General features: G+C 36.2%; 1 protein-coding gene across 1 annotated transcript; it reads left to right on the top strand.

Annotated features, from left to right (window-relative positions):
* Positions 1-484: 484 nt before the first annotated feature.
* LOC133302735 (uncharacterized) lies at positions 485-10,636 on the top strand. The gene is made up of 10 exons (XM_061502547.1): positions 485-923; positions 1,120-1,602; positions 1,720-1,877; positions 2,022-2,105; positions 2,211-2,263; positions 3,642-3,723; positions 7,951-8,058; positions 8,288-8,411; positions 8,640-8,725; positions 10,159-10,636. The coding sequence occupies exons 1-10, from the start codon at positions 548-550 to the stop codon at positions 10,378-10,380; spliced, it is 1,776 nt and encodes a 591-aa protein (XP_061358531.1). The 5' UTR covers positions 485-547; the 3' UTR covers positions 10,381-10,636.
* Positions 10,637-12,490: the final 1,854 nt, after the last annotated feature.

Below are 12,490 nucleotides of genomic sequence, written 5' to 3'. Positions count from 1 at the left end.
TATGTAAAAAAAATTTATTCTTCACATCTCGGATTGCCTCCTGGGATCGTTAGATAAGAATCCAAAGATGAAAAGCTAAACATAGAATATCATTACCGTGTAAACAAAAAATAAAATAAAATTATTAGAGTAATCATTCAAAATATCTGGAATAATAGAAAACATAGATCCTTATATTAGTAAAAAAAAAGTTATCTCATATTATTAAAATAAAATTATAAGTGAGACTCACATATAAGAGGAAAAAAAAAAATAAAAATAAAATCCAACTCTTTTTTGTGTGTAAAAATTTATTATATCATGTTAAATGAAATAAAGATAACCCTTCTTGTATTACTCGTTATGTTTATGCATTTTCTCTTAAAGCACATGATTCTATTTGACTATTTGTTACTGCCACGCGCCCTACATTCTCCGTTTAATTTAAAAATATGCCTAGTTGCATACTGAAACCAGCTTTTTGAGCTTTCATTCATTCCATCATATCTCCATTTCTTCCTACTCGCTCTTGGCGGAATATCCAAGGAACTAAGAACACTTGAACGCCATGAATGTACTGCTTAATCCAGAGCCTTTTCTCTCTCCAGTGAACACCATTTTCCCCAACAAACCACGAAACTCCACTCGCTTATGTGTTCAGCCATTTCCTAAACTCTTCACCGAATATCGCCAACGTTGGGTCGGGCGAAGGCATTCTTCGACGGTGAAAGCCACGTTGGAATCGGCCACTATCGAGCAATTCGGGATTCCAGAGTTCGATGATCGGAATCCGGCGTTGTCTTCTTCGTATCGAAATCCGGCATTACCGATGCCCAACCAGACGGTGTTGGAAGCCCAAGCTAGGGTTTGCACCGGCCCAATGCAGACTCGACCACTCGATGAACAACAAGCCTTCAAGGTGTTCGATACAATTCTAAGATCAGGTTCTTCTTTCACTCATGTGAATATTTTATTGGTGAGGTGTTTGTAAATTGTAATCATAGTAGAATCTCTAGTCTTACATGTTGGTTTAGTTGCCATAGAATTGAGAAGAAGAAGAATAGTTAAAGGGTTTAAAAATCAAAGGATTTTAAATGGCATGTCCTAGTGCTTCTGATTACTTTGTATTTAAGCTTTTAGCTAGGGGAGAACTCAAAGATGAAGAGGAAGTTTCTAAAGCGCAACTCGGGGCGTTTTTCGCGGGGATGACGATCCGTGCGAATGCCTTCCCAGAGGCAACCCAATGGAGTGAAGGGGAAACACGTGCACTGAAGACGTTCTGGCCACTTCTGGTTAGAGCTCTTCCACCTGATGTAGTATTTGTGGCGGACCCTGAAGGGTTGATGATGGGGGTGGGAAGTTCAATTGGACCGCAATATGTTGGCAAGGGCACCAGTGAAATGAGACTGGTTGGTGCTCTTAGGGAGGTGCTGGCTGGAGGCCATCTTGGATTTGAGGAAGTCCAAGGTGTGTTAAGGGAAGTTCTTCCCTTCCAAGAGGGTGGTGAAAAGCCTCAAGGTGTAAGTGAGGCTTTGCTTTCGGCTTTTTTAATTGGTCAACGCATGAACCGGGAAACTGACCGTGAACTAAAAGCATACTGCCTTGCATTTGATGATGAATTTGGTATGATTTTCAATCTGATTAGTCAATCTTATTCTTATTCTGGCTTGTTTTCTACTATTTTCTAAATCATCACAGTTAGAATCCCTGTTGTTAATGTTTTCGTAAGTTGATTCTCAGGCCCTCCTCCTGTTGCTGATGTCAGATCATTGACTCACTATGGTGAACCTTATGATGGGAACACACGCTTCTTCAGGAGTACATTATTTGTTGCTGCGGTTAGATCTTGCTATGGAGAATCTTGCTTGCTTCACGGTGTAGAATGGATGGCACCTAAGGTGTGTCAATTTTCCTCTGTGTTGGGTGTTTAGGTTGTTTTTGCAGCAAAGTAAGATGCTTAATGTTCTTGATGTCTGCTTTCATATTTCATGTAAAGAATCATCTTTTATTTCTGGAGTAATCTGTTGTTTTTTGTTTTTAAGGGTGGTATAACTGAAGAGCAAATCTTGAAGTTTATGGGGGCAAATATAAGCTTATCCCCTTTCGAGGCCAAGAAACTTCTCGAGGTCTTTTTGTTTCCTGAAAATATTTTTTTAACACCACCATAATGTTTTTCTCACTATCTTCTTTTAGTCACTATATATAATAACATTTTTGTGTCTCCTTTCCAGGATGATGAAGTTGGTTTTGCTTATGTAAGTCAGCGTGAAGCACGCCCATCTCTGTATGAGCATCTCACCAAACACTATTAGTCCAAGCCTTATTAACTTCATAACATAGAGGGGCTTTTATTGGCAAATGTTTTGATGCTTTTCCTTTGGTATTTCAAAATTTTGAAAAATAATTTGTTTTTATAGTCCTGGTTATTCATCTACTTGTAGACATCTGGATTATTATACTAAATTATAAGTTAAATCACTCATTTAATCCCTAGAGAGTTTTATTCTAAATTCTATTTAGTCTCTATAGTTCAAAACCATTGAAAAAAGTTCCATGCAAAATGCTCCCTCTAAGCTAATTTTGCTTCCTTTTTGGAGTGAAACTATAAGGACCATATTACCTTGTTTGGAAACTATAGTGACTTTTTTGTTGTTAGGAACCCCCTATTTATGAAAGTAGGTTTGAAGTAATGGTGGACCCAAAGAACCATGTGATCCAACTTCTGTTAGGTAGGCCTAGTTAGTTCCCTAACTGGGCGGTTAACAGGGATAGTTCGGGAATTCCAACAGAAATAGTTAGTTTGTTTATTGAGATTATAAATAAGGTTGAGGGAATGCATGTAGAGTAGTTAGACAGTTAGTAAGCAGAGAGGAAAGGCTAGAGACTAAGATTTCCGGAGGTTAGGAGAGTTGTGAGAGAAAGTCATTGTAATTTTAGAAGAGTTGTGAGAGGAAGTCAGTGTAATTTTCTACCTCACTCATCACGCAACCCATCTGTTCTTTGAGAGGAGGAATATATCAATAAAATTATTCTCATCATTCACTTTGTTTTACTGTTAATTCTATCATTTGCATTGATTGAAATCTATAGGGACTTTTTAAAATGGTTTTGAACTTTAGCACTTAAATTGAATTTGTGGTAAAACTATAAGGACTAATCCATTGTTTGGATGTGAGGAGAAAATGGAAATAAGATAAATAGATAGACAAGTGTAGGTGAAAATAATGTGTTTTCATGGAGAGAGAAGTGGAAAAAAAGAAAATAAAAAGAAAGTTATTTTCCAATATTACCCCTAATCAATATATTTTTTCCGCTATTACCCCTATTGTATGCATTTATTAGTATGCTGCATCTTCTCTTTCCTTCTCTAAATGTGAGCCAAGGGAGAATTTCTCTGCTTTCTTTCCAATGATGGGAAGAAAACTTTTTAGTGGGTCCCACCCTTAATTTTTTCCTTCCACTCTATTTTTTTGCCAAAACAAACAAGGGGAAACTATCTTTCATTCATTTTCTCTTGATCGAAATGATTAGTAAATGTGTAATTTAACCTAATTCATATTGCTATTTTGGAAAATCTTTCATTATGGTGTTGATATCTATATGTATGAGTTATAACAGTAATATTGGAATGGAGTAAGTTAAACTTGTTATTTTTTCTGCAGCTACTCTCTAATTAGGATAAGGGAGCACATAAAGAAACGCCCTCCGCTTGCAACAACTGAAAAGGTTCAGCAATATGTAAAGGTAGGATTAGACTTAATTTATCTATTGTTAATTGTCATTGATCTCTCTTAGTTTATTACAAATGTTTATTTAAATTTTTAAAGCCACCATCATACAGAAGACTTGATGCTCTGTTCTTAAAGTCTCAACATGTTTTTAATTCATCATACAATAGTCTATTTAAAAGGGGGCGAACTGGAGCAGTGGTAAAACTGTTCCTTCATGACTGAAAGGTCATGGGTTTGAATCCAGGAAACAGCCTCTTTGCAATTATGCAAGGGTAAGGTTGCGTACAAGGATTTTCTCCACCCCACACTCGCTAGTCGGGTTTAACGGGGAGTGGTTTTTGGTTTTATACAATAGTCTATTTGTTTGTTTTAGATGTGTCATAATTCATTAAATGAACTAATGATTTTACCATTTCCTCAATAACATAGACCATTTAATTGCTCACTCTATATGCCCGTATCAGAAGGTAAGGGAGTTTTATGTGCATGGAATCTGCTAAATAAATCAGTAAAAAACTGTGGTAATTTTAGGGCAATCTGAATTTGTTAGAATAAAATTTGTGTGTAGATGTAATACTTCAATGAGTAATGAAGATTTCAGCCTAAGGAATGTTAACAAGTTATAATTTGATGTTGAAAATCACCAAAAGGAAGTTCTTGGTAAAAGCTTACAAGTAAAACTTATTTTTGCTTGATGGACCTAAGTTTGTATATACCTTTACAAAGATTAATAAAGGGATCCATGTCCATCAACCTAAGAATATGGGGGCTGTTAACAATGATATGGGAAAGGTGGTTATGGAGAGAGAAATGAAGTTGGTTAGGGGGAATAGATGGCAGATTTTGAATGGAGAGGAAGAGTTCGGAGAGAGTGGAATTGGTGATGGGGAAGCAATATATGGAGAAAGGGAAATATTGACAAGGGGTATGAATGAATTACACTAGTCTTTGGTTGGGGAATTTGGGAACTCTGGAGTCTAGGTTGCTAGGCCTTTCGGGGTAGTAGGATCACACCATATGAGTAATTAGGGGTCGCTTATCGACACCTGTCTTTGTTTTAATTTGTCTATATTGTGTTGCTTTCCTTAATTATGAAATGATGATCTGTTGTAGGAGCTAGGCTCCATTTGAAATTTTTAATAGAAATACTGGTACCATCAATTTGGTATCAGAGCACCTCCGATCCAACGGGTGCTTGATGGTATGGATCTTTGAGGGAGTGAAAGCCATGGGAATACATCTTGGAGCTCTAGAGAAAGCTAGCATGTCAAAATTAAAAGAAATGATGCAGAAAATGGTAAAGATTCTAGATGAGTTGATAGAGAAAATGGAGACACCAATCTTTGAAATCAAGAAGCACAATTTCGATGGCACTGTTTTGGTGGAGAGGATGGAGAAGGTTGAGGTAGAGAATGAGGTGCAAAAAAAGAAATTTGTAAAGGAAGAAGGGAAAGATGCAACAACACCGATCGAACCTATATCGTTAATGTCATTTTATTTCCCATTGGAAGTAGGATGGAGGAGTGGGAGAAGAGTAAGCTCAAGCCGACAACCATGGAGATGCGAGTCATACTCAGTTCCCCATTAGCTATGGCTAAGCATCTACTGGTAGGCATGAGAAGCTTAGTCGATGATTAGAGTGTGAAGGAGGGAAAGACGAGAGGTCATGTTGGAGATCAACAAAGATTGGGTCACAATTCTTGTGTAACGGACCAAGCCCAAACCAGGGTGGATACCAGTTAAATACACAACCACTGGCTGAGACAACAAAAGCTAGGCTCGAGTATCCTCTATGGGCAAAGAAGAAATGGGGGATTTTGCTGACTCTGCACATGCGTATGTTGGTTATGTTGCCTCTGCATAACCGCTAGATCCAGGCCTGGGCCTTCGCTGAAGATTCTTCATAAGAATAGGGAGATTCAGTCCTAGCGGATGAGCTATTGCACTTCGTGAACATAGCGTGGAGGTGGTTGATCCTTGGGCTACCATCAAGTGTTGGTTTGTTGCAGCGGCGATTGTGATTGGGTGTAATAAATTGGTGGAAAAGGTTACATTTGATGACTCATTGGAGGGGGTGTAGTTGCACGAAGGGTGGGGCGTGTGGGGGAGTATGTGAATTTGGTTTACCTGAGAAAATTGGGTCGGCCTTATAGGTTGTTCATGGGTGGTGGATTGAAGTTTTTGGCGGCTCATGTGATTCAGTTTTTGGTTATTACTAGTTGGGTGAGTGCCACCATAGGTCCTTTTTTCTTTGTTTTGAATAAGATGAAGCTGCTTTGGCTCTTCGCTGGTGATGAGCTTATGGGTACGGATCTGACACGACATCGTGGGTTTGCTTATGCTTATGAGAATGAGTCGCACAAGAATGCGTTTGCTTTGTGGAAATTGCCAATTTGGGGCTGTGAATATGGGAGAAGTGATGGGATTGGGGGTTGGAAGCTGAGACCAACAACCAGCATTGGGAATATTCAAGTCAACCAAATAGCAATTGGAAGGTATTCCCCTCGTGCAGTAATCAATGATGCTTCCCCCATCAACATGGAAATAAAGCAATTATGCACACATTTAGTTGACTTGAAGAAAGCTTATGCTCAGGAGATGCAACAAAGTGTCTATGCTAAATATGCTGCCTTCATATGAACGTCTAAGAAGATATCAGACTTAGAAGGAGAGCTTTCATCTATCAGAAACCTGCTATTTTCACAAGCTGCAAGTGATTCATTGGTTATTTTTGGTAATGGTATTTGAGATGTGGATTTGTCCATTGGTGGATTCACTCGTTATCTACTGCTATGATGTGATACTAAGATTGGGTCAATATATTGCACTGTTTAAAGCTGAAGTTGCTGAGCTTCTTTTGCCTAGTATTTTTGTCAATATCTCTCTGAGGAAGGATTTGGAGATTGGTCTTCAAAAATTAAGCTCTCTGCAGTTGTTGAGCGTATATTTATTGAGTCGAATAAATTGATCAAATTGAATCTAGAATTTGCTGAATTGCAGTATGAGTCCTTGGGTGGGTATTCCAGTGGCGGTTTTTTTGCTTCAAGCATAACTAGGTCAATATGCTTCAAGCAATTGGATCCAGGTGGATGAGTCTCTCACACTGGTGATAGGATCCTGACCTGTTCGTTCACCTTAAGGACAAGGTGAATTTTGTAAAGGGAGTATCGATGGGCCTAAGTTTGTATATACTCGTGGAAAGATTAATGAAGGGATCCAAGTCCATCACGCTAAGAATTCGGGATCTGTTTCTAACAGTAATAACGGAAATAAGGTGGTTATGGAGAGAGAAATAAAGTTGGTTAGAGGGAACAGGTGGCAGATTTTGAATGGAGAGGAGTTGGGAGGGAATGGAATTGGTGATAGAGAAATGATATATGGAGAAAGGGAAACATTGAGAAGGGGGCATGAAAGAATTAAACTAGTCTTTGGTTAGGGAATTTGGGAACTCTGGAGTCTAGATTGCTAGCTCTTTAGGGGCAGTAGGATCACACTCTACGAGTAATTAGGAGTCATTTATTGTCATCTGTCTTATTTTTAATCTGGCTGATTGTGTTGCTTTCCTTAATTCTGTACTGCTGGTGTGTTGTAGGAGCTAGGCTCCGTTTGATATTTTTAATAGAAATACTGGTACCATAATTGCTAAAAGGAAATAAAGGCGATGGGGGAATAATTTCTTCCTTGGATACCTAGAGCTTACGTATCTTTCTTCTACTTCACACTTTCACACATTGTACACTATAAATACTGTTTTCTTCACTTTTAGCTCATTTTGATTGAAAGCCTAAGGGTAATGGAACTAGGAGCAAACCTGCTACACAAAGGCTCCCCAACTTTGTGAGGATAGAGTTGAGGGTACCTTTGCATTTTTGCAGAGAGGCTGTTCTACAGATTTGAACCCATGACTTTCTTGTCACAAAGGAGCAACCTTACTGATACTCCAAGGCCTGACCTTAAATGGAACTAAGATTTACAACTGTTTTGAAAATATTAGGAGGAAATGAAGTTTTGATTGAATCATATAAAATTCTGTAATTTGACTGCAAACTTGAACATAAGTGAATAGAAGAGACCATGAGTAGGCAAAAAGGTATTTTTGTTATAAACCTGAGGTAGGCCAATTGAACTGGCCCAAGCAATGAGGTAAAAAGCTTGATTTGTTTCTTTTTTATTTATCTCTTTAACTTTTTGGACAGAAGTCACCATCTGTTTATATAGTTAAAACTATATTTTTCAACAGGCAAGAGGTAAGGAAGCAATTGTTGCTGGATTTTATCATGAAGGTTACGAAGAGCCATTGTTAATGCTCATGAAAAGAAGGGGTGTACATTCTGGTTTGGTAGTGAAGGTTGGGATTTCACTTTTTATACATCACAATCTGTTAACTTTTCTATTTTATTTTATTTTTATTTTATTTTATTTTTTGCATAAACTATTGTTCGTATTATAAACTTTTGTTTTTCTTCTCTTATTAACATTAGTTAAATCATCCTAATATAATATTTAATACTAAATAACGCTTAACATTTTAGCTAAAGAAGCCACTTCATGTAACCTTGATTATGCTAATACTGTAGGGAGAGGAAGGGGCTCTCTCAATGACTACAAGATTGCGATCAGCTAGTACAACTAAGGGACTTCCGGTGAACTTCTGTTCAGGGTTCCGTTCACTTGACAATTCATCCACATCTGAACTTGGTGGTATGTATTTGGTTTCCTTGCCTACTTCTACCTATTATTTATGTGCTTAAATGATTATTTCATTAAAATCTGAGTCCATAATTTTTGTTGTTTTTGCTTTTGTTTTTCTTTCCAGTGCTCATTGACAACTCTGTCACTATGCCAGTTTCTGATTAGCAAACTGATAATTCTGCTTTACTTCACATCTTTAGATTGATACACATAAATTATTGTTATTTCATAATGCAGGAGTGACACGTCAAGGTTTTAGTCTTGAGGTCAATGCCAAGGACTATGGTTTCCAACCCACAGACACACCAAGAACTGATAGATCCGTAAAGTTCTCTAGATGTTCTATTCTATCCAATGTCTGGAACTTATTAAAAATATTCTTGCTAATCACACTATCTAATAATAGGTTAAAATATTTTCTGTTGCTGTTGTAACTAAGGGTTGCATGTTCGTTAAACTGTGTTAGAACCTTGGCCAAATCTTTGTTCCTTCAATCCAATATGTATGCAATTTCTCTGAAAATTCAGAAGCCACTTGCTGATACCTGTATTCTATCTTTTGATTTTCCATTGCTTCTTTTTTGTTTCCTGGTCATGCTGTGGTAGATTTATAGATACCTTTTCTGGTCTGTAGATCAGTTGCTTGCCTTTCATTATTGTTCATCATAGGCAACAATTACTATCTGGTCAAGTGTGTCTCTTTTCCACTGCATAAATTGTGTAACCATGTAAAGGAGTGTTAATAGATGTAAGGAATTGATGGGCCCTCTATAAGCGTAGAAGGATGAGAAGAGGAAACCAAGCCCATCAGAGAAGTGTGATGAAATAACAATTCCTAAGGAGAATAACAGAATTCAGGTTGTTAAGGAGAGAGAAGGGAAGTTGGTTGAGGAAGTGGACAGCTGGCAAGCCTTGAATGGAGAACATGATTTGGGAGGCAACAGAATTGGTGAGGCAGGGGGTTAAAAGGAGGGAAAAGAAAGAATTGAGGGTAATTGATTTCTGAGTAACTTTTGGGGAAGGGAATTTGAGAACTCTACAGGATAGGTTGTTTCTTGTAGAGGGAGCTATTATCCATCTGTTAATGTCTTTTGCCTCTGTAATTTTCTTCTTTAACCTTTTCTGTTTTACTTCTGCATTCTTGAGTGCAGATTGTAATTTGGTACTGTTCTATTGGAATTGGTTGTAAGGGGCTGTTTCCCTAATTCTTGTAGTTAATCAATTTTTCTGGTACCATCAGGAGTAGACTGAAATCAAACTGAGGAAAACTGTGATAAAATAATGGAATGGTTCCAATTTCCGAGCCTTGAAACTAAGGAAAACTTTAGTCAAAATATGTTATGGTTCCAATTTCTGAGCCATTATTGCGGCCTGTGCCCAAGTCGTTTTGGTATTATCTTCATGGTTTTTGATGAAGTCTTTTTCAGTGAGCTCTACTCAATTTTCAAACAAAATGTTTGAATAGTAGAATATGTATTACATAAACTATTTTTACTCCTTGCATATGTATGTTCTGTTTTTCTCATGAACAAATGGATGACTCCTAGTTGTTTCGAATTGACTTTGGTCTCTTTTTTTTGAATTCTTTGGCTGAATGTTTATTCTCTTGATGACTTATTGGAATCTTAATCTGCAATTAAACCATTATGTAATGTAATATCATCACGACTAGGAAGCCTCTAAATATGTAGCCAGTTTTCCTATGGAGAGAGCTGAAGTTTTTTTATTGGCATTTTTTTTTTCGTTTTAAACTTCAGGTCTCAAAGAACATTGAATTGGGTTTAGCAGCTCTCTCTGGAGAAAAGGGACCAGCATATGACCGAATTGTCTTGAATGCTGGAATGGTGGATCATTTGCTTGGAGTTGATGGCGCAGAAGACATATATGTTGCCCTGGATAGAGCCAGAGAGGCCATTGACAGTGGGAAAGCTCTGAAACGTCTCCTAAATTATATCAAGGTCTCCCACAAAGTGGGTTGAATTAGTCCCAAGTTGTTGAGCATTGCATATAACGTTTCTTGTACAATGAGCTGGATACGTGAGGGATGGAAGGAAAAATCTCAAGCTGGTTCCTTTCGATCCCAAATAATGTAATTAAAAAAAAAAAGAGAGACTAGAGTTGATTCATTTTACCCTTCAGTTTTGAGGTTTTGGTTGCCTTTGTACAAAACTCACCATCATACTTGGAAACAACATATAAATAGGTGACATACTAATAGTCAATTTTTAGAAATTTTTGTGCTTTGTTTTATTACAAGCAGAACACTTGTAATTTTCTCCAAATTGTTAACATGTTGGATTAGTCCGTTTAATCCAATTATTTTGGAGGGTCAGTTGAACATTTTAACATGTCAACCCAACATATTAAGATGGGTTAAAGTGGTCAATTAGTGAGTTGGGGCAAATCAACCTGCAGGTCAATATTTTTTGTATGGTGGCAAGTATGTATTATTTCTCATGTCAAACTTTTCGGATGTCCAAGATTTTTATCCTAGTCCTTCTCTCCAAAAGATGGAGAAGAAATCACTTGATTTATCAAGAAGGTTATCCACGTATTGAGGTAAAAATGAGTGTCTTCTATTTTTGTTCTTGCAAAGAGAAAATAAGATATGAAAATGTGGTTATAAGAGGTTGTAAATGAAAATGGTTGTAAGTACAACTTTTCTCTTAAAACTATAACTATTTTGATATGTATATTTAATTTTTTTATTGAAAATCTAATGCGTTAAGAAAGCTTCAAGTAGGATTGCTTTATCATGTAATACACGAAAAATATGTAAAACTGCGGTTTGAATTGATAAAACCTGAAACGTATCAAAATCAATTACTCAAAACATGAGTTACTGTTGTGAGAAATGTAAAAGAGTTAGTATAAATACATACAAAGAAGAATTCCAAAAATTCAGATTTTTTTCTTAGCTCTTTTTATTCTATATTAATTTTTATTTCTACTCCACTAGTTAGGTGACATGGATATAATAGAAAATTATTGCTAATGACTTTTTACCTTAGAATTGCTTCGATATGTTCCACTGATAGAGTTGAATAAATATGAAAGAGGGAAGACTTGAAAATTTTGTATATAATGACTTCCATTTAATTGAAAAGTAAGGATACTTGGTGGCACTTTATAAACTTAATGTATTGGATTATTATTGTCACTAAGGTAATATGTACCCAAATGATTTAGTTGAGGTTTAACTTTTCTCGAGAGTAAAATCAAAACTAGAGGTTACACACGTTTTCACAATTTTTTCAAAAAAATAAAATATTATAATTATATGTAAAAACAACAATAAATATTATAATAATTGATAAAAATAAGCAAATATTTATAATATTTGTGTCATTTTAATGATTAATAGTCCAAATTGATTCTTGAAAAATAACCTTAATTGATGATTTTGATGTGAAACTGACCCAATTAGTGATGAGATCAATTGGGTATATCTTACTCTGACTTAGAGCTCAACCACGTGTAAGCCTCTTGCAATCAGTGCCTTCCTTAGTTTGGGCAATCATTAAGTTTATTCACCAAAGAATAAACAATTAAATTTGTTGAATGTAATTTTTATGCAAATGCACTTTATTATATGATACATCTCTTATTTATTTTATAATCATATTTTTTATGATTTTATAAGAACGGTGTATTTTCTATATTTACACAGAATCTGAAGATTACTGAGATTTATTTTTTCACTTGTTTTTTTTATTGTCTAATCATTCTAGATTAGTCTACATAGATTGGATATACTCTGGTGCCAGTTGAAAATTACATATTACATACATGTTGCACATGCAATTCCAATTGTGTAACCAATAATCAACTAGTTCTAACTAATAAGTAGTAGACGTTACAACATCTTAACTGCTTCAACACCCTAATTTACTTAATGTGCTTGCCGTAATAATGTTCCAACATTTATTTCTCAACAAACCATTATTATTGATGGTGATGACTTTTTTCTACTTCTTTTTCTCAGTATAGGATAACCCCAAGGAGTTGCGCGTTTTTTCTACCAATTGAGGTCATCCCTTCAGAACCTATTGACTAATTGTTGGTTGAGCAATTTGGATATCAAACAAA

This window comes from Gastrolobium bilobum, unplaced genomic scaffold, assembly GCF_033153095.1.
Source record: "Gastrolobium bilobum isolate Gb01-03AN ecotype WA unplaced genomic scaffold, APGP_CSIRO_Gbil_v1 utg1285, whole genome shotgun sequence".
NCBI lineage: Eukaryota > Viridiplantae > Streptophyta > Magnoliopsida > Fabales > Fabaceae > Gastrolobium > Gastrolobium bilobum.
This window is presented reverse-complemented; position numbering and strand designations above follow the sequence as displayed.

Coding starts and splice junctions, on each gene's coding strand:
- LOC133302735 (XM_061502547.1), top strand. CDS start 548: ATGAATGTACTGCTTAATCCAGAGCCTTTTCTCTCTCCAGTGAACACC. Junction 1,878..2,021: donor TAGAATGGATGGCACCTAAG/GTGTGTCAATTT, acceptor TTTGTTTTTAAG/GGTGGTATAACTGAAGAGCA. Junction 2,106..2,210: donor AGGCCAAGAAACTTCTCGAG/GTCTTTTTGTTT, acceptor TCTCCTTTCCAG/GATGATGAAGTTGGTTTTGC.